Source organism: Xenopus tropicalis, chromosome 6, assembly GCF_000004195.4.
Source record: "Xenopus tropicalis strain Nigerian chromosome 6, UCB_Xtro_10.0, whole genome shotgun sequence".
Lineage (NCBI taxonomy): Eukaryota > Metazoa > Chordata > Amphibia > Anura > Pipidae > Xenopus > Xenopus tropicalis.
The window spans coordinates 2773828-2795980 of NC_030682.2; the positions used below are offsets into that span (position 1 = coordinate 2773828).

The 22153-nt window shown below is 49.2% G+C and overlaps 1 protein-coding gene across 1 annotated transcript; it reads left to right on the plus strand.

Annotated features, from left to right (window-relative positions):
- Positions 1-243: 243 nt before the first annotated feature.
- On the plus strand, positions 244-13320 carry LOC101734449 (gastrula zinc finger protein XlCGF26.1-like). Its single transcript, XM_031904441.1, has 2 exons — positions 244-329; positions 10511-13320. Exon 2 carries the CDS (start codon positions 10899-10901, stop codon positions 12342-12344), a length of 1446 nt encoding a protein of 481 aa, XP_031760301.1. The 5' UTR covers positions 244-329; positions 10511-10898; the 3' UTR covers positions 12345-13320.
- The last annotated feature ends 8833 nt before the right edge of the window (positions 13321-22153 follow it).

Genomic DNA, 22153 nt, shown 5'->3' on the forward strand with positions numbered 1-22153 from the left:
CAGGGGGGCAGTTAGGGGTGGGGGCGGCAGGGGGGGCAGTTAGCGGTGGGGGCGGCAGGGGGTGCAGTTAGCGGTGGGGGCGGCAGGGGGCGCAGTTAGGGTGGGGGCGGCAGGGGGCGCAGTTAGCGGTGGGGGGCGGCAGGGGGGGGCAGTTAGCGGCGGGGGCGGCAGGGGGGCAGTTAGCGGCGGGGGCGGCAGGGGGCGCTGGAGGATTGAAACCGTTCCAGTTATGATTCAGTATTTGCGTTTCCGGCCCAGTTTCCCTTTCATTTTCCCACCGGAAGGAGTCGCTGCTCGGATCTGCGCATGTCTGGGCTCTGCCCGCACAGGTACCGGGCCCCGTTATTTATCTGCTGTTCGGGGGGGGGGGGGGGGGGGGGGGGGGGGGGGGAGGTACCGACCGGTCCGTATTATTAAATCATAGACAGGAAAGCAAATTCCCCCGGGGGGTTCTGAGCCCTGGGAATTAATGGGGGGATCGTAGGGCTGTATATGGGGGTATATAGGGCTGTATATGGGGGTACATAGGGCTGTATATGGGGGTATATAGGGCTGTATATGGGGTATATAGGCTGTATATGGGTATATAGGGCTGTATATGGGGGTATATAGGGCTGTATATGGGGTATATAGGGCTGTATATGGGTGGTATATAGGGCTGTATAGGGGTATATAGGCTGTATATGGGGGTATATAGGGCTGTATATGGGGGTACATAGGGCTGTATATGGGGTATATAGGGCTGTATATGGGGGTACATAGGCTGTATATGGGGTACATAGGGCTGTATATGGGGGTACATAGGGCTGTATATGGGGGTATATAGGGCTGTATATGGGGTATATAGGGCTGTATATGGGGGTACATAGGGCTGTATATGGGGTATATAGGGCTGTATATGGGGGTACATAGGGCTGTATATGGGGTATATAGGGCTGTATATGGGGGTATATAGGGCTGTATATGGGGGTACATAGGGCTGTATATGGGGGGTATATAGGGCTGTATATGGGGGTATATAGGGCTGTATATGGGGGTACATAGGGCTGTATATGGGGGTATATAGGGCTGTATATGGGGGTACAATAGGGCTGTATATGGGGGTATATAGGGCTGTATATGGGGGTAATAGGGCTGTATATGGGGTACATAGGGCTGTATATGGGGTATATAGGGCTGTATATGGGGGTATATAGGGCTGTATGGTGGGGGTATATAGGGCTGTATATGGGGGTATATAGGGCTGTATATAGGGCTGTATATGGGGGTACATAGGGCTGTATATGGGGGTATATAGGGCTGTATATGGGGGTACATAGGGGCTGTATATGGGGGTATATAGGGCTGTATATGGGGGTACATAGGGCTGTATATGGGGGTATATAGGGCTGTATATGGGGGTATATAGGGCTGTAATGTGGGGGTATATAGGGCTGTATATAGGGCTGTATATGGGGGTATATAGGGCTGTATATGGGGTATATAGGGGCTGTATATGGGGGTACATAGGGCTGTATATGGGGGTATATAGGGCTGTATATTGGGGGTACATAGGGCTGTATAATGGGGGTATATAGGGCTGTATATGGGGGTATATAGGGCTGTATATGGGTGGTACATAGGGCTGTTATGGGGGTATATAGGGCTGTATATGGGGTATATAGGGCTGTATGTGGGGGTATATAGGGCTGTATATGGGGGTATATAGGGCTGTATATAGGGCTGTATATGGGGGTACATAGGGCTGTATGTGGGGGTACATAGGGCTGTATGTGGGGGTATATAGGGCTGTATGTGGGGGTACATAGGGCTGTATATGGGGGGTACATAGGGCTGTATGTGGGGGTACATAGGGCTGTATGTGGGGGTATATAGGGCTGTATGTGGGGGATATAGGGCTGTATGTGGGGGTATATAGGGCTGTATGTTGGGGGTATATAGGGCTGTATGTGGGGTATATAGGGCTGTATATGGGGGTACATAGGGCCTGTATATGGGGGTACATAGGGCTGTATATGGGGGTACATAGGGCTGTATATGGGGGTACATAGGGCTGTATATGGGGGTACATAGGGCTGTATATGGGGGTACATAGGGCTGTATATGGGGGTACATAGGGCTGTATATGGGGGTATATAGGGCTGTATATAGGGCTGTATATGGGGGTACATAGGGCTGTTATGGGACATAGGGCTGTATATGGGGGTACATAGGGCTGTATATGGGGGTACATAGGGCTGTATATGGGGGTACATAGGGCTGTATATGGGGGTACATAGGGCTGTATATGGGGGTACATAGGGCTGTATATGGGGGTATATAGGGCTGTATATGGGGATATATAGGGCTGTATATGGGGGTATATAGGGCTGTATATGGGGGTATATAGGGCTGTATATGGGGGTACATAGGGCTGTATATGGGGGTACATAGGGCTGTATGTGGGGGTACATAGGGCTGTATGTGGGGGTACATAGGGCTGTATGTGGGGGTACATAGGGCTGTATGTGGGGGTACATAGGGCTGTATATGGGGGTACATAGGGCTGTATATGGGGGTACATAGGGCTGTATATGGGGGTACATAGGGCTGTATATGGGGGTACATAGGGCTGTACATGGGGGTACATAGGGCTGTACATGGGGGTACATAGGGCTGTACATGGGGATATATAGGGCTGTATATGGGGGTATATAGGGCTGTATATGGGGGTATATAGGGCTGTATATGGGGGTACATAGGGCTGTATATGGGGGTATATAGGGCTGTATATGGGGGTACATAGGGCTGTATATGGGGGTATATAGGGCTGTATATGGGGGTATATAGGGCTGTATATGGGGGTACATAGGGCTGTATATGGGGGTATATAGGGCTGTATATGGGGGTATATAGGGCTGTATATGGGGGGTATATAGGGCTGTATGTGGGGGTATATAGGGCTGTATGTGGGGGTATATAGGGCTGTATGTGGGGGTACATAGGGCTGTATGTGGGGGTATATAGGGCTGTATGTGGGGGTATATAGGGCTGTATGTGGGGGTACATAGGGCTGTATGTGGGGGTACATAGGGCTGTATGTGGGGGTATATAGGGCTGTATGTGGGGGTACATAGGGCTGTATGTGGGGGTATATAGGGCTGTATGTGGGGGTATATAGGGCTGTATATGGGGGTACATAGGGCTGTATATGGGGTACATAGGGCTGTATATGGGGGTACATAGGGCTGTATATGGGGGTACATAGGGCTGTATATGGGGGTACATAGGGCTGTATATGGGGGTACATAGGGCTGTATATGGGGGTATATAGGGCTGTATGTGGGGGTATATAGGGCTGTATGTGGGGGGTACATAGGGCTGTATGTGGGGATATATAGGGCTGTATGTGGGGGTATATAGGGCTGTATGTGGGGGTACATAGGGCTGTATGTGGGGGTACATAGGGCTGTATGTGGGGGTACATAGGGCTGTATATGGGGGTACATAGGGCTGTATATGGGGGTACATAGGGCTGTATATGGGGGTATATAGGGCTGTATATGGGGGTATATAGGGCTGTATATGGGGGTACATAGGGCTGTATGTGGGGGTACATAGGGCTGTATATGGGGGTACATAGGGCTGTATATGGGGGTATATAGGGCTGTATGTGGGGGTATATAGGGCTGTATATGGGGGTATATAGGGATTGTGTGGGGGGTATATAGGGCTGTATATGGGGGGTACATAGGGCTGTATATGGGGGTATATAGGGCTGTATATGGGGGTACATAGGGCTGTATATGGGGGTACATAGGGCTGTATATGGGGGTATATAGGGCTGTATATGGGGGTATATAGGGCTGTATATGGGGGTATATAGGGCTGTATATGGGGGTACATAGGGCTGTATATGGGGGTATATAGGGCTGTATATGGGGGTATATAGGGCTGTATATGGGGGTATATAGGGCTGTATATGGGGTACATAGGGCTGTATATGGGGGTATATAGGGCTGTATATGGGGGTATATAGGGCTGTATATGGGGGTATATAGGGATTGTGTGGGGGGTATATAGGGCTGTATATGGGGGTATATAGGGCTGTATATGGGGATATATAGGGATTGTGTGGGGGGTACATAGGGCTGTATATGGGGGTATATAGGGCTGTATGTGGGGGTATATAGGGCTGTATGTGGGGGTACATAGGGCTGTATATGGGGGTACATAGGGCTGTATGTGGGGGTACATAGGGCTGTATGTGGGGGTATATAGGGCTGTATGTGGGGGTACATAGGGCTGTATGTGGGGGTACATAGGGCTGTATGTGGGGGTACATAGGGCTGTATGTGGGGGTATATAGGGCTGTATGTGGGGGTATATAGGGCTGTATGTGGGGGTACATAGGGCTGTATGTGGGGTACATAGGGCTGTATGTGGGGGTACATAGAGCTGTATATGGGGGGTACATAGGGCTGTATATGGGGGTACATAGGGCTGTATAATGGGGTACATAGGGCTGTATATGGGGGTACATAGGGCTGTATATGGGGGTACATAGGGCTGTATATGGGGGTACATAGGGCTGTAATGTGGGGGTACATAGGGCTGTATGTGGGGGTATATAGGGCTGTATGTGGGGGTACATAGGGCTGTATGTGGGGGTACATAGGGCTGTATGTGGGGGTACATAGGGCTGTATGTGGGGGTACATAGGGCTGTATGTGGGGGTATATAGGGCTGTATGTGGGGGTATATAGGGCTGTATGTGGGGGTACATAGGGCTGTATGTGGGGGTACATAGGGCTGTATATGGGGGTACATAGGGCTGTATATGGGGGTACATAGGGCTGTATATGGGGGTACATAGGGCTGTATATGGGGGTACATAGGGCTGTATATGGGGGTACATAGGGCTGTATGTGGGGGTACATAGGGCTGTATGTGGGGGTACATAGGGCTGTATGTGGGGGTACATAGGGCTGTATGTGGGGGTACATAGGGCTGTATGTGGGGGTACATAGGGCTGTATGTGGGGGTACATAGGGCTGTATGTGGGGGTACATAGGGCTGTATGTGGGGGTACATAGGGCTGTATGTGGGGGTATATAGGGCTGTATGTGGGGGTATATAGGGCTGTATGTGGGGGTATATAGGGCTGTATGTGGGGGTATATAGGGCTGTATGTGGGGGTATATAGGGCTGTATATGGGGGTACATAGGGCTGTATATGGGGGTACATAGGGCTGTATATGGGGTACATAGGGCTGTATATGGGGGTACATAGGGCTGTAATAGGGCTGTATATGGGGGTACATAGGGCTGTATATGGGGGTACATAGGGCTGTATATGGGGGTACATAGGGCTGTATATGGGGGTATATAGGGCTGTATATGGGGGTACATAGGGCTGTATATGGGATGGGGGTACATAGGGCTGTATATGGGGGTATATAGGGCTGTATGTGGGGATATATAGGGCTGTATGTGGGGGTATATAGGGCTGTATGTGGGGGTATATAGGGCTGTATGTGGGGGTATATAGGGCTGTATGTGGGGGTACATAGGGCTGTATGTGGGGGTACATAGGGCTGTATGTGGGGGTACATAGGGCTGTATGTGGGGGTACATAGGGCTGTATGTGGGGGTACATAGGGCTGTATGTGGGGGTACATAGGGCTGTATATGGGGGTACATAGGGCTGTATATGGGGGTACATAGGGCTGTATATGGGGGTACATAGGGCTGTATATGGGGGTATATAGGGCTGTATATGGGGGTATATAGGGCTGTATATGGGGGTACATAGGGCTGTATGTGGGGGTACATAGGGCTGTATATGGGGGTATATAGGGCTGTATATGGGGGTATATAGGGCTGTATGTGGGGGTATATAGGGCTGTATATGGGGGTATATAGGGCTGTATATGGGGGTATATAGGGATTGTGTGGGGGGTATATAGGGCTGTATATGGGGGGTACATAGGGCTGTATATGGGGGTATATAGGGCTGTATATGGGGGTACATAGGGCTGTATATGGGGGTATATAGGGCTGTATATGGGGGTATATAGGGCTGTATATGGGGTATATAAGGCTGTATATGGGGGTACATAGGGCTGTATATGGGGGTACATAGGGCTGTATATGGGGGTATATAGGGCTGTATGTGGGGGTATATAGGGCTGTATGTGGGGGTACATAGGGCTGTATGTGGGGGTACATAGGGCTGTATGTGGGGGTATATAGGGCTGTATGTGGGGGTATATAGGGCTGTATGTGGGGGTATATAGGGCTGTATGTGGGGGTACATAGGGCTGTATGTGGGGGTACATAGGGCTGTATGTGGGGGTACATAGGGCTGTATATGGGGGTACATAGGGCTGTATATGGGGGTACATAGGGCTGTATATGGGGTATATAGGGCTGTATGTGGGGGGTACATAGGCTGTATGTGGGGGTACATAGGGCTGTATGTGGGGGTACATAGGGCTGTATGTGGGGGTACATAGGGCTGTATGTGGGGGTACATAGGGCTGTATGTGGGGGTACATAGGGCTGTATGTGGGGGTACATAGGGCTGTATGTGGGGGGTACATAGGGCTGTATGTGGGGGTATATAGGGCTGTATGTGGGGGTATATAGGGCTGTATATGGGGGTACATAGGGCTGTATGTGGGGGTACATAGGGCTGTATGTGGGGGTATATAGGGCTGTATATGGGGGTACATAGGGCTGTATGTGGGGGTATATAGGGCTGTATATGGGGTATATAGGGCTGTATATGGGGGTATATAGGGCTGTATATGGGGGTATATAGGGCTGTATATGGGGGTATATAGGGCTGTATATGGGGGTACATAGGGCTGTATATGGGGGTACATAGGGCTGTATATGGGGGTACATAGGGCTGTATGTGCGGGTACATAGGGCTGTATGTGGGGGTATATAGGGCTGTATGTGGGGGTATATAGGGCTGTATGTGGGGGTACATAGGGCTGTATGTGGGGGTACATAGGGCTGTATATGGGGATATATAGGGCTGTATGTGGGGGTATATAGGGCTGTATGTGGGGGTATATAGGGCTGTATGTGGGGGTACATAGGGCTGTATGTGGGGGTACATAGGGCTGTATGTGGGGGTACATAGGGCTGTATATGGGGGTACATAGGGCTGTATATGGGGGTACATAGGGGCTGTATATGGGGGTACATAGGGCTGTATATGGGGGTATATAGGGCTGTATATGGGGGTATATAGGGCTGTATATGGGGGTACATAGGGCTGTATGTGGGGGTACATAGGGCTGTATATGGGGGTACATAGGGCTGTATATGGGGTATATAGGGCTGTATGTGGGGGTATATAGGGCTGTATATGGGGGTATATAGGGCTGTATATGGGGTATATAGGGATTGTGTGGGGGGTATATAGGGCTGTATATGGGGGGTACATAGGGCTGTATATGGGGGTATATAGGGCTGTATATGGGGGTACATAGGGCTGTATATGGGGGTACATAGGGCTGTATATGGGGGTACATAGGGCTGTATATGGGGGTATATAGGGCTGTATATGGGGGTATATAGGGCTGTATATGGGGGTATATAGGGCTGTATATGGGGGTACATAGGGCTGTATATGGGGGTATATAGGGCTGTATATGGGGGTATATAGGGCTGTATATGGGGGTATATAGGGCTGTATATGGGGGTACATAGGGCTGTATATGGGGGTATATAGGGCTGTATATGGGGGTATATAGGGCTGTATATGGGGGTATATAGGGATTGTGTGGGGGGTATATAGGGCTGTATATGGGGGTATATAGGGCTGTATATGGGGATATATAGGGATTGTGTGGGGGGTACATAGGGCTGTATATGGGGGTATATAGGGCTGTATGTGGGGGTATATAGGGCTGTATGTGGCGGTACATAGGGCTGTATATGGGGGTACATAGGGCTGTATATGGGGGTACATAGGGCTGTATATGGGGGTATATAGGGCTGTATGTGGGGGTACATAGGGCTGTATGTGGGGGTACATAGGGCTGTATGTGGGGGTACATAGGGCTGTATGTGGGGGTACATAGGGCTGTATATGGGGGTACATAGGGCTGTATATGGGGGTACATAGGGCTGTATATGGGGGTACATAGGGCTGTATATGGGGGTACATAGGGCTGTATATGGGGGTACATAGGGCTGTATATGGGGGTACATAGGGCTGTATGTGGGGGGTACATAGGGCTGTATGTGGGGGTACATAGGGCTGTATGTGGGGGTACATAGGGCTGTATGTGGGGGTACATAGGGCTGTATGTGGGGGTACATAGGGCTGTATGTGGGGGTACATAGGGCTGTATGTGGGGGTACATAGGGCTGTATGTGGGGGTACATAGGGCTGTATGTGGGGGTACATAGGGCTGTATGTGGGGGTACATAGGGCTGTATGTGGGGGTACATAGGGCTGTATGTGGGGGTATATAGGGCTGTATGTGGGGGTATATAGGGCTGTATGTGGGGGTATATAGGGCTGTATGTGGGGGTATATAGGGCTGTATGTGGGGGTACATAGGGCTGTATGTGGGGGTACATAGGGCTGTATGTGGGGGTATATAGGGCTGTATGTGGGGGTATATAGGGCTGTATGTGGGGGTATATAGGGCTGTATGTGGGGGTACATAGGGCTGTATGTGGGGGTACATAGGGCTGTATGTGGGGGTACATAGGGCTGTATGTGGGGGTACATAGGGCTGTATGTGGGGGTACATAGGGCTGTATGTGGGGGTACATAGGGCTGTATATGGGGTATATAGGGCTGTATATGGGGGTATATAGGGCTGTATATGGGGGTATATAGGGCTGTATGTGGGGGGTACATAGGGCTGTATGTGGGGGTACATAGGGCTGTATGTGGGGGTACATAGGGCTGTATGTGGGGATACATAGGGCTGTATATGGGGATACATAGGGCTGTATATGGGGGTATATAGGGCTGTATATGGGGGTACATAGGGCTGTATATGGGGGTACATAGGGCTGTATGTGGGGGGTACATAGGGCTGTATGTGGGGGTACATAGGGCTGTATATGGGGGTACATAGGGCTGTATGTGGGGGTACATAGGGCTGTATGTGGGGGTATATAGGGCTGTATATGGGGGTATATAGGGCTGTATATGGGGGTATATAGGGCTGTATATGGGGATATATAGGGATTGTGTGGGGGGTACATAGGGCTGTATATGGGGGTATATAGGGCTGTATATGGGGGTATATAGGGCTGTATATGGGGATATATAGGGCTTTATATGGGGGTATATAGGGATTGTGTGGGGGGTACATAGGGCTGTATATGGGGGTATATAGGGCTGTATATGGGGGTATATAGGGCTGTATATGGGGATATATAGGGCTGTATATGGGGGTATATAGGGCTGTATATGGGGGTATTTAGGGCTGTATGTGGGGGTACATAGGGCTGTATGTGGGGGTACATAGGGCTGTATGTGGGGGTACATAGGGCTGTGTGTGGGGGTACATAGGGCTGTATGTGGGGGTACATAGGGCTGTATGTGGGGGTACATAGGGCTGTTTGTGGGGGTACATAGGGCTTTATGTGGGGGTATATAGGGATTGTGTGGGGGGTATATAGGGCTGTATATGGGGGTATATAGGGGTGTGTGGTGGGTATATAGGGCTGTATATAGGGGTGTGTGGGGGGTATATGGGGGTATATAGCGGTGTGTGGGGGGGTATATAGGGCTGTATAGGGGGGTATATGTGTGCAATGACAGTAGATATATTTACAGCAGATTCATGATATCTGGGGCACTGGCGCGTGGAATAATTTCAGATGATCTGATTGGCTGCGTTTAATACACGACACCAAATCAGCCGAAATTGCCCCCATTCATTTCTATGTCAGTCACAGAAAGTGTTGGTGCAGCTGGAATTGTGGCAGTTTTGTTAGTGGTACCGCTGGGCCTGTGCCAGGGTGACTGTTGGGTGCAGCACCGACAAACGGCTTTCTTACGCCAGCCGGGCGCATACAGATCTGGGTGGGGTTGGGGAGGAGATCTTGGCCTGTTTGGCCACCTACATTACAGGCCTAATTGGGCCAATCTAATCATTTGGCTAGCAATCAGAGCATCACGTGGGCCTGTGCTGGCTCAGTGGGAGAGGATTGTACCAACAAGCCAGGGGTGTGGGGGCGGCAGTTAGGTGGGGCCCATACACAGGCAGATAAGGTTAATCCTTTAGTAATGGAGCCCATTGTATTTCCTGTATCAATATCAGATTATCTTGAGGTGAATCATTCCAGTTTTCAGTATTTTCTTACCTCGCTGCCACATCGTCTCTGTCATCCCTCATAACTCCTTTCTATTGGATGCCCCTTGCCCCCGCCCACTCATCATTACTCAAATTCATCTGCTCGACCCCCAAGATGCATTCGGCTTTATTGCATTTAATTTGATTTGATATTGCATTGAATGTTCCCTATGTTTGTGTTTTACTAGAGAGTCTGAGAAGTTGGAACTGCAGAATTTCCCATAATTCCATGCAGATCCCCAGATGAGCAAGAAGAGGAGGTCATGATATTCAGCAGAACCTCAACCAGTCTTCTTGCAAAGAGCCATGAAGCACATCCGACCAGAATACTCAGCCTCAGATGGTTCCACAAAATGACAAGAGGTCTACTGAGACACTTATGAGACAAGAGGTCTTCTACTGCAAGGATAGAAAAGACACAAAGGTCCCGCTCTAACAATCCCAAGTACGAGAGGAACCCTTTTCCTCACAAACCACACACATCAAATGTGAAGACACAAGATTTAAGTCTAAAACCACAGGACACAGGACACAAAAAACAACTCAAAATATTTTCTGTGAAGCCCAAAATGGGGGATGAGATTCTGTAGCACCCAGAACCTTCTCATCCACCAGAGAATCCACACAGGGAGGAGCTTTGTCTGCTCTAAATGTGGGAAATATTTCTCTCACAGGAAGATCCTCATTGCTCATAAATGGGTTCATACTGGGAGGAAACCATTCACCTGCACTGAAAGTAATAAGGGCTTCTTGTGGAACAGGGACCTTCAGCAACACCAAGAGATCCACAGGAAAGAAACGCTAAATGTTTCTCTTATTTGGACTCAAACAGTAGAGAAGCCACTCAATGTTCCTATTGAGAGTCCCTCAGAAGAGAAACCATTTGTCTGTATCCAGCAGGGAGAAGCTGACATGGATAGGAGTGAACTGGCTGTTCATCTAGAGAGTCCCATGGAGCGTTATGAATGCAGTGAGTGTGGGGAAAGTTTTGGGAAAAAGAGAGAACTCAGCGCTCACCTTCTGACTCACACAGGAGAACGACCCTTTGCCTGCAACGAATGTGGGAAAACCTACAAGGATAAAAGCAAACTAAATGTTCATCATCTGGTTCATACAGGAGAGCAGCGCTACGTTTGTAGCGAATGTGGGCGGAACTTTAGGGATAGGAGTAGCCTGAATTCTCATTATCTCACTCACGTCGGAGTGAAACCCTTTGTCTGCACCGAGTGCGGGAAAAGCTACAGTAGAAAGGTGCACCTTAACGCCCATCTTTCTGTTCACACCGGGGTGAGTCCCTTTGTCTGTACGGAATGCGGGAGGATCTACGGTACCAAGAAAGAACTTGTTATTCATATTAATGTTCATAAAGGCATTGTTTTCCCCTGTACGGAGTGTGGGAAATCCTTTCCGACAAAGAGGAACCTTGAAAGGCACCAAATGATCCACACGGGGGAGAAACCATTTGAGTGCACAGAGTGCGGGAAACGTTTCCGGGAAAAAAATAAATTGCAATTGCACCATCTGTTCCATACTGGGTTTAAACCGTTCACCTGTTATGAGTGTGGGAAAGAGTTCAGATTGAAGCATTCTCTGAAGCACCACCTACAGACCCACAGCGGGGTGAGGCCATTTGTCTGCACCGAGTGTGGGAAAAGCTTTTTCAATAAGAATGGGCTTACTTCTCATCTTCGGTGTCACACAGGGGAGAAACCATTTGCCTGTTCCGAGTGTGGGAAGAGCTTCAAGGATAGAAATGCCCTTCATGTTCATCTTCGGGTTCACACAGGAGAGAAACCTTTTGTCTGCAGCGAGTGCGGGAAGAGGTTCAAGAATAAAAGTACCCTCAGTGTTCATGTCCGGGTTCATACAGGAGAGAAACCGTTTGTCTGCAGGGAGTGTGGGGAGAGCTACACAAGCAGTACTGGGCTCAAGGTTCATCTTAGGACACACACTGGAGAAAAGCCCAACGCTTGCACTAAATCTGGAGAGAACATGTTAGATTTCATCCAGGAGAGAACCTAGGTACTTGTAGTTGGTCTGCCCTTTGTGGCATAAAGTATTAAGGCAACAGTGGCATGTAGCTCAAGGGCACTGAGTTGCACCCCTTGGGGCCCATATAGGGAGCACCTGGACCACCGGCCCCTTGAGAACAACCCATCGAGCCACAAGGGAGCACTGTACTTCGGCAGCGGATAAAGAGAGGACTTCTATGTGCTTAGCAACCTCTGGTCTCCTTGTCCTGCCGAGTGTATTGGCAAGTACAAGTCACAGAGATCTGAGTGCTGTTTTCTAATGTAGATAACACAACTGGGCAAAGCTACTGGGTTAAGAGAAGTCATGACTCTCTCACGACTGGCTGTGCTCAAGTTGTTGGTTTCATATTTTTGCGAGTTTTAATGCTCTTATATCCACAAATATTCGAGTTTGGTGCATTTTTCTGTTTGTGTTTTTTTAGATTGCAAAATAACTGGAAAATGTTATAAATATGTCCCTGTGTGTTTGCAGGGAGTGTTGGGAAAGCTAAGAGAACACAGAACTCTCACACACACACACACACACACACACAGGAGAGAACCCATTTGCCTGCACTAAGTGTTGGGAAAGCTACACTCTCGCACACACACACACACACAGGAGAGAACCCATTTGCCTGCAGTGAGTGTTGGGAAAGCTTGGAGGAAAGAGCAGATTCACACAGAACCGTTCTGTCTGCAGTAATTATAGGACCCAGATATTCCCATGATTCCCTGGGTGGATTTCAGATGTTCATCGTGATACAGTGTATTAATGTTTTGTGCTGTATGTCGTTATGTATCGAGCCTTGTTATATGTTCTTGTATTTATTGTGCTGCTCTGGCCGTTAGTGGCAGCTTGGCACTGTATATCCCATACTGTATGTGTATAATGTTCTGCCCCCGTGTATTGCCCCGGCACTCCAACCCCCTGCCGCCTCCCACTTCATCTGTATTTGTCTGTGAACAAAGTTCTATTCCCTCAATGCTGTTCCTACGGTTCTTATTTAGAATATATTGTATATATTGCGACACTGCCTGGGACTTTACTATCGCACATTTTTTTCCCACAATTTATAATGCAACAAATCCAGAAGCAAAAATGCGCCATCGTGTAACCCGCCAGGCGTCTCGGTTACAACTGGAAGATCTTTCTTCTTTAAAAAAAAAATTGGGGGGGTTTTGACGCTGTCGTTTGTACGACAATACAGAAACGTGACGGTTTGGGCTTTTCCTTGTCGCTTTTTCAGTTCGGATCTTTTGATAAATGACTGACGTCTGTGGAAATGAGCGTCGATGGGGTTTGGAAAATATCTAAAACCACGAAAATCCCAGTGTTGATAAATGCCCCCCTTAGGGGGAGATTCTCTAATCCACGAACCGAAAGTGTCCGAATGCGTTTTTTGCGACTTTTTCGACGCTGTCGCAAAAGAAATCGTATTGTCGCAACGAGTACGAACGAAGCTTCGGTATCAGTGCCATTTATTCCGATGGGAGGTTTCCAAAACCATGCAAAGTCGGAAAGGTTTTTCAGCCATTCACGATCGTTCAATAGGAAAAAGTCGCGCAAAATACGAAAAAATCACGATGGCGACGAAAATGACGCAAAATTTTCATTTCCAGTAAGATTTTTTCCCTTTCGGGATTTGGATTCGTGGATTAGTAAATCTCCCCCTTAGTGTTGCCTCTTGATTTGCCCACACATAGTAAGGTGTTAAGGTCCCTATACACGGGCCAATTGTAGCTGCAGATATGGGTCCCTTAGACCAGCGTTTTTCAACCACTGTTCCGTGGCACACTAGTGTGCCGCGAGATGTTGCCTGGTGTGCCGTAGGCAGGGCACCAATGTACTAGGGGGGCACTGCTCTTGGCACCAATGTACTAGGGGGCACTGCTGCTGGGCACCAATGTACTAGGGGGGCACTGCTCTTGGCACCAATGTACTAGGGGGGCACTGCTGCTGGGCACCAATGTACTAGGGTGGCACTGCTCTTGGCACCAATGTACTAGGGGGCACTGCTGCTGGGCACCAGTGTACTAGGGGGGCACTGCTCTTGGCACCAATGTACTAGGGGGCACTGCTGCTGGGCACCAATGTACTAGGGGGGCACTGCTGCTGGGCACAGAGTTAAATTTTTTAACATTTTCTAATGGTGGTGTGCCTCGTGATTTTTTTCATGAAACAAGTGTGCCTTTGCCCAAAAAAGGTTGAAAAACACTGCCTTAGACCAGTTTGCCAGCTTATTGGCCCATGTATGTGCACTAACGACGAGCCTGCCCAACCAATATCTGGCCTAAAATCAGGCAGATATCGATCGGGCAGGTTAAAAGATTTTGTCGGATCGGGGGCCACATCGGCTTGTTGATGCTGTCCACGAACCGACTGCCCCCATTGCCGTCGTTATAATTAGATCGTTTCGCCCCAATTAGCCTAAATTTGCCCGATATCGCCCACCCGTAGGTGGGGATATCGGGAGAAGATCCACTCGTTTAGCGACGTCACCACACGAGCGGATCTTAACGTGTATTGGGACCTTTAAACAGGACCTGTTGCCCAGGCATAAAAATCTGTAAAATAAAAGTCCTTTACAAATTAAGATATAAATAAAAACTATTAAAATTAATTTTTTTTATGAAATCACCCCTATCTGTATTAAATGTATTTAAAAATCTGATCTGTCAGTCATGTATTGCCTGCCCCGCCTCTATACCTGCAGTGTATGACTTTCAAATCCATTAAAAAAAACAATTTGGTTAAATCAGCCCCTATGTATCGACCCAGGGTTGGACTGGGGTGCTGGGAAAGATCCTGGTGGGCCCCAGTGGCCCAGACCCGACCCTGGCGGCGCTCCCCCTGCCCGACCGCTCCTCCCCTGATGCGTTAAACTTACACCCGCTCAGGGGAGGACATCAGGTGGGGGACCCTGCGAGGGGGGGGTTACAGGGGACCCTGCGAGGGGGGGTTAGGGGACACAGCCGGGGGGGGGCACATGCAGGGCCCCTGGGACGGGAGCCACCAGTGGGGCCTGGACCCCCCAATCCAACCCTGTATCAACCTATCATCTACCAATCTCAGATTTTAAAATGTAAAAGTGCGTGTTAAATTATAAATAATGTTTAGAAACGGTTAAAAAGGGGCGGTTCACCTTCCTAGCAACTTTGCAATTGGTCTTCATTATTTATTGTGTTGCTTTATTAAGTATTTGCCATCCTCTTTGTACATCTTTCCAGCTTTCTAATGGGGGTCGCCGACCCCGGCAGTCAGAAAACTATTGCTTCTGAGCTTACAATTCTATTGTTATTGTTATCTTTATATCCATACCCTGTTCTATTCAGGCGCCTGTTTCTCATTCAAACCACTGCCTGGTTGCTAAGATAAACAAGACCCTAGCAACCGGATAGCTGCTGAAATTCCAAAACCGGAGAGCTGCCGAAGGTCGAACTAAATACCTGAAAAAACGTGAAATAAAAAACTGAAAGCCAATGGCAGATTGTCTCTTTGTCATACTAATAGTTAATTTAAAGGGGAACTACCCCTTTAACAGGGCACAAAACTTACTGGAAGTGATGTCTGAGGAATCACCGGGTTTTTACTGCAAGGAAATCATTTTTCTACGTCTTGTGGCAAATCCAACTACGTAAACACGACAAGAAGGAATGGGAGACGAGTAAAGCAAGGAATTTGCTATTTGGAAATTTTCGGTTTTTGTATATTTTTTTTTTTAAAGGGGAACTGTCACCCTAAGAAATAATTCCAAATCCTGTTCCGTCGTGTTAGTTGAGCAAAATAAACTTTTCTCACACTGTATATATTATTTCGTTTTTTCGCTCTTCAGTCTTGGAATTTACAGTCATGGCCAGCAGGGCGGCGCCATTTTGTGGGCACTGTTATTAAGGGAAGCTTTGTATCCCCCCAAAATCTTATGCATTTGCCAAGTGCTGAGTGGGAAGTTAAAGTAATTGGAATTAAAAATCTGAACTGTCAATCATATATTGCCTGCCCCGCCTCTGTGCCGCAGGCATTGGGGTAACAGTCACCCCGCTATAGTTCCAGGGGTACCCAGGGCACAAATAAGCACTCACCCCAAATCCCCCCCTAACTGGCCTTCAGGCTGGGCCCCCTTAGCCCATAACAAGGTTACAGATATATAGAAACATTGGGGTAACAGTCACCCCGCTATAGTTCCAGGGGTACCCAGGGCACAAATAAGCACCCCAAATCCCCCCCTAACTGGCCTTCAGGCTGGGCCCCCTTAGCCCATAACAAGGTTACAGATATATAGAAACATTGGGGTAACAGTCACCCCGCTATAGTTCCAGGGGTACCCAGGGCACAAATAAGCACTCACCCCAAATCTCCCCCTAACTGGCCTTCAGGCTGGGCCCCCTTAGCCCATAACAAGGTTACAGATATATAGAAACATTGGGGTAACAGTCACCCCGCTATAGTTCCAGGGGTACCCAGGGCACAAATAAGCACTCACCCCAAATCCCCCCTAACTGGCCTTCAGGCTGGGCCCCCTTAGCCCATAACAAGGTTACAGATATATAGAAACATTGGGGCAACAGTCACCCCGCTATAGTTCCAGGGGTACCCAGGGCACAAATAAGCACTCACCCCAAATCCCCCCCTAACTGGCCTTCAGGCTGGGCCCCCTTAGCCCATAACAAGGTTACAGATATATAGAAACATTGGGGTAACAGTCACCCTGCTATAGTTCCAGGGGTACCCAGGGCACAAATAAGCACTCACCCCAAATCCCCCTAACTGGCCTTCAGGCTGGGCCCCCTTAGCCCATAACAAGGTTACAGATATATAGAAACATTGGGGTAACAGTCACCCCGCTATAGTTCCAGGGGTACCCAGGGCACAAATAAGCACTCACCCCAAATCCCCCCCTAACTGGCCTTCAGGCAGGGCCCCCTTAGCCCATAACAAGGTTACAGATATATAGAAACATTGGGGTAACAGTCACCCTGCTATAGTTCCAGGGGTACCCAGGGTACAAATAGGCACTCACCCCAAATCTCCCCCTAACTGAACCATCACAGAGTTCACACAGGGGAGAAACCATTCCCTTGCGCACAATGTGGGAAACATTGTGGTGTAAAGAGCCACCTTAACGGGCATCACACAACTCACACAGGGGAGAAACCTTTCACTTGTACAGAATGTGGCAAAAGCTTTTCTCAAAAGGACCAACTTCAGTTCCACTGTAGAACTCACACAGGGGAGAAACCATTTCCTTGTGCCGAATGTGGGAGTTTTGTGTCAAAGCTCTTCCTTCCCAGACACCAGGGAATTCATGTGTGACTTTCACATGTACAGAATCTGGGAAACCTTATTCTACAAAGTCCAACCAGCAACACCATCATCCCCGCAGGGGAGAAACCATTCACTTGCACAGAATGGGGTTTCCCCAATAGAAGGTTTCATCTTCTCCCCCAGAGCATTCATCCAGGGGAAGAGATACAGTCACTGATTTCTCCTCCATATTCTCCCATTCCAACATTTCCTATTGGCTGTTGGAGCTGCCAATCATATCTGTAGCTCTGTAAGAAGCATTTACGTGGAATTCTACCCTGACACCAAACCCACAACTCTGACAGTTTTTTTTTTTTAAAAAAAGTTGTTTCAGCCTCTTATATTTTAGTGCTCGTTAGAGTTTGGATTGTTTTCTCCACGCACTTTGTTACCCACAGGGAATTTAGTCTCTGTTCTAAAACTTATCAGTGCAGCCTTCCTTCTGGCAGGGACCGTTAGGACACGCCCACTCCTCATGTGAAACCCAGACAGGGACCTGAGAGGATCTATAGGGATGCAGAGTAGGAAAAGTTAAAAACACCCATTAAGAAACCCAGTTCCTCAGTGAATATGACAGAGCAGAGGCCATTGGGTGAGACGAGGCCAGCGCCATACATACATAATGATGATGATTGGTAGAACGTGGGGCCCAGCAGTGCTCCCAGTTGCTAGCACAGTAGCATTATTACAGACTGGCGGTGCAGCTCTGGGGAGCTAGTAGAACTGCACAATTATAGCTGAACAATGGCACCTAACCTATATGAGAAAGAGAGATTATACTGTAGGTCTCCAACTTCAAAAATATGGCTTCTTGGCAGGGGGAGTTGGATAGCACTTTGGGTGCCGGTACCCACTGCCTCTCACTGTATATAATATACTGGGGCTGCTGGTACCCTCTGCCTCTCACTGTATATAATATACTGGGGCTGCCGGTACCCTCTGCCTCTCACTGTATATAATATACTGGGGCTGCCGGTACCCTCTGCTTCTCGCCGTATATAATATACTGGGGCTGCCGGTACCCTCTGCCTCTCACTGTATATAATATACTGGGGCTGCCGGTACCCACTGCCTCTCGCCGTATATAATATACTGGGGCTGCCGGTACCCTCTGCCTCTCACTGTATATAATATACTGGGCTGCTGGTACCCACTGCCTCTCGCCGTATATAATATACTGGGGCTGCTGGTACCCTCTGCTTCTCACTGTATATAATATACTGGGGCTGCTGGTACCCTCTGCCTCTCACTGTATATAATATACTGGGGCTGCCGGTACCCACTGCCTCTCACTGTATATAATATACTGGGGCTCCCAGTACCCTCTGCCTCTCGCCGTATATAATATACTGGGGCTGCTGGTACCCTCTGCCTCTCACTGTATATAATATACTGGGGCTGCCGGTACCCTCTGCCTCTCGCCGTATATAATATACTGGGGCTGCTGGTACCCGCTGCCTCTCGCTGTATATAATATACTGGGGCTGCCGGTACCCTCTGCCTCTCACTGTATATAATATACTGGGGCTGCTGGTACCCACTGCCTCTCGCCGTATATAATATACTGGGGCTGCTGGTACCCTCTGCTTCTCACTGTATATTATATACTGGGGCTGCTGGTACCCTCTGCCTCTCGCCGTATATAATATACTGGGGCTGCCGGTACCCTCTGCCTCTCACTGTATATAATATACTGGGGCTGCCGGTACCCTCTGCCTCTCACTGTATATAATATACTGGGGCTGCCGGTACCCTCTGCCTCTCACTGTATATAATATACTGGGACTCCCGGTACCCGCTGCTTCTCACTGTATATAATATACTGGGCTGCTGGTACCCACTGCCTCTCACTGTATATAATATACTGGGGCTGCCGGTACCCGCTGCTTCTCACTGTATATAATATACTGGGCTGCTGGTACCCTCTGCCTCTCGCTGTATATAATATACTGGGACTCCCGGTACCCGCTGCTTCTCACTGTATATAATATACTGGGGCTGCCGGTACCCGCTGCTTCTCACTGTATATAATATACTGGGGCTGCCGGTACCCTCTGCCTCTCACTGTATATAATATACTGGGGCTGCCGGTACCCTCTGCCTCTCACTGTATATAATATACTGGGGCTGCCGGTACCCTCTGCCTCTCACTGTATATAATATACTGGGACTCCCGGTACCCGCTGCTTCTCACTGTATATAATATACTGGGCTGCTGGTACCCACTGCCTCTCACTGTATATAATATACTGGGGCTGCCGGTACCCTCTGCCTCTCACTGTATATAATATACTGGGGCTGCCGGTACCCTCTGCCTCTCGCTGTATATAATATACTGGGGCTGCTGGTACCCACTGCCTCTCACTGTATATAATATACTGGGGCTGCCGGTACCCACTGCCTCTCGCTGTATATAATATACTGGGGCTGCCGGTACCCTCTGCCTCTCACTGTATATAATATACTGGGGCTGCCGGTACCCTCTGCCTCTCACTGTATATAATATACTGGGGCTGCCGGTACCCTCTGCCTCTCACTGTATATAATATACTGGGGCTCCCGGTACCCGCTGCTTCTCACTGTATATAATATACTGGGCTGCTGGTACCCACTGCCTCTCACTGTATATAATATACTGGGGCTCCCGGTACCCGCTGCTTCTCACTGTATATAATATACTGGGGCTGCTGGTACCCACTGCCTCTCACTGTATATAATATACTGGGGCTCCCGGTACCCGCTGCCTCTCGCCGTATATAATATACTGGGGCTGCCGGTACCCTCTGCCTCTCGCTGTATATAATATACTGGGGCTGCTGGTACCCACTGCCTCTCACTGTATATAATATACTGGGGCTGCTGGTACCCACTGCCTCTCACTGTATATAATATACTGGGGCTGCCGGTACCCTCTGCCTCTCGCTGTATATAATATACTGGGCTGCTGGTACCCGCTGCTTCTCGCCGTATATAATATACTGGGGCTGCCGGTACCCGCTGCCTCTAGCTGTATATAATATACTGGGGCTGCCGGTACCCTCTGCCTCTCACTGTATATAATATACTGGGGCTCCCGGTACCCGCTGCCTCTCGCCGTATATAATATACTGGGGCTGCTGGTACCCACTGCCTCTCACTGTATATAATATACTGGGCTGCCGGTACCCACTGCCTCTCGCCGTATATAATATACTGGGGTTGCCGGTACCCTCTGCCTCTCGCTGTATATAATATACTGGGGCTGCTGGTACCCTCTGCCTCTCACTGTATATAATATACTGGGGCTCCCGGTACCCTCTGCCTCTCACTGTATATAATATACTGGGGCTGCCGGTACCCGCTGCTTCTCACTGTATATAATATACTGGGGCTGCCGGTACCCACTGCCTCTCGCTGTATATAATATACTGGGGCTGCCGGTTCCCTCTGCCTCTCACTGTATATAATATACTGGGGCTGCCGGTACCCTCTGCCTCTCGCTGTATATAATATACTGGGGCTGCTGGTACCCACTGCCTCTCACTGTATATAATATACTGGGGCTGCCGGTACCCACTGCCTCTCGCTGTATATAATATACTGGGGCTGCCGGTACCCTCTGCCTCTCACTGTATATAATATACTGGGGCTGCCGGTACCCTCTGCCTCTCACTGTATATAATATACTGGGGCTGCCGGTACCCTCTGCCTCTCACTGTATATAATATACTGGGGCTGCCGGTACCCCTCTGCCTCTCACTGAATATAATATACTGGGGCTGCCGGTACCCCACTGCCTCTCACTGTATATAATATACTGGGGCTGCCGGTACCCACTGCCTCTCACTGTATATAATATACTGGGGCTGCCGGTACCCACTGCCTCTCACTGTATATAATATACTGGGGCTGCCGGTACCCTCTGCCTCTCACTGTATATAATATACTGGGGCTGCCGGTACCCACTGCCTCTCACTGTATATAATATACTGGGGCTGCCGGTACCCTCTGCCTCTCACTATATATAATATAGTGGGGCTGCCGGTACCCTCTGCCTCTCACTGTATATAATATACTGGGGCTGCCGGTACCCTCTGCCTCTCACTGTATATAAATATACTGGGGCTGCCGGTACCCACTGCCTCTCACTGTATATAATATACTGGGGCTGCCGGTACCCCTCTGCCTCTCACTGTATATAATATACTGGGGCTGCCGGTACCCGCTGCCTCTCACTGTATATAATATACTGGGGCTGCTGGTACCCACTGCCTCTCACTGTATATAATATACTGGGGCTGCTGGTACCCTCTGCCTCTCGCTGTATATAATATACTGGGGCTGCCGGTACCCTCTGCCTCTCACTGTATATAATATACTGGGGCTGCCGGTACCCACTGCCTCTCACTGTATATAATATACTGGGGCTGCCGGTACCCTCTGCCTCTCACTATATATAATATACTGGGGCTGCCGGTACCCTCTGCCTCTCACTGTATATAATATACTGGGGCTGCCGGTACCCTCTGCCTCTC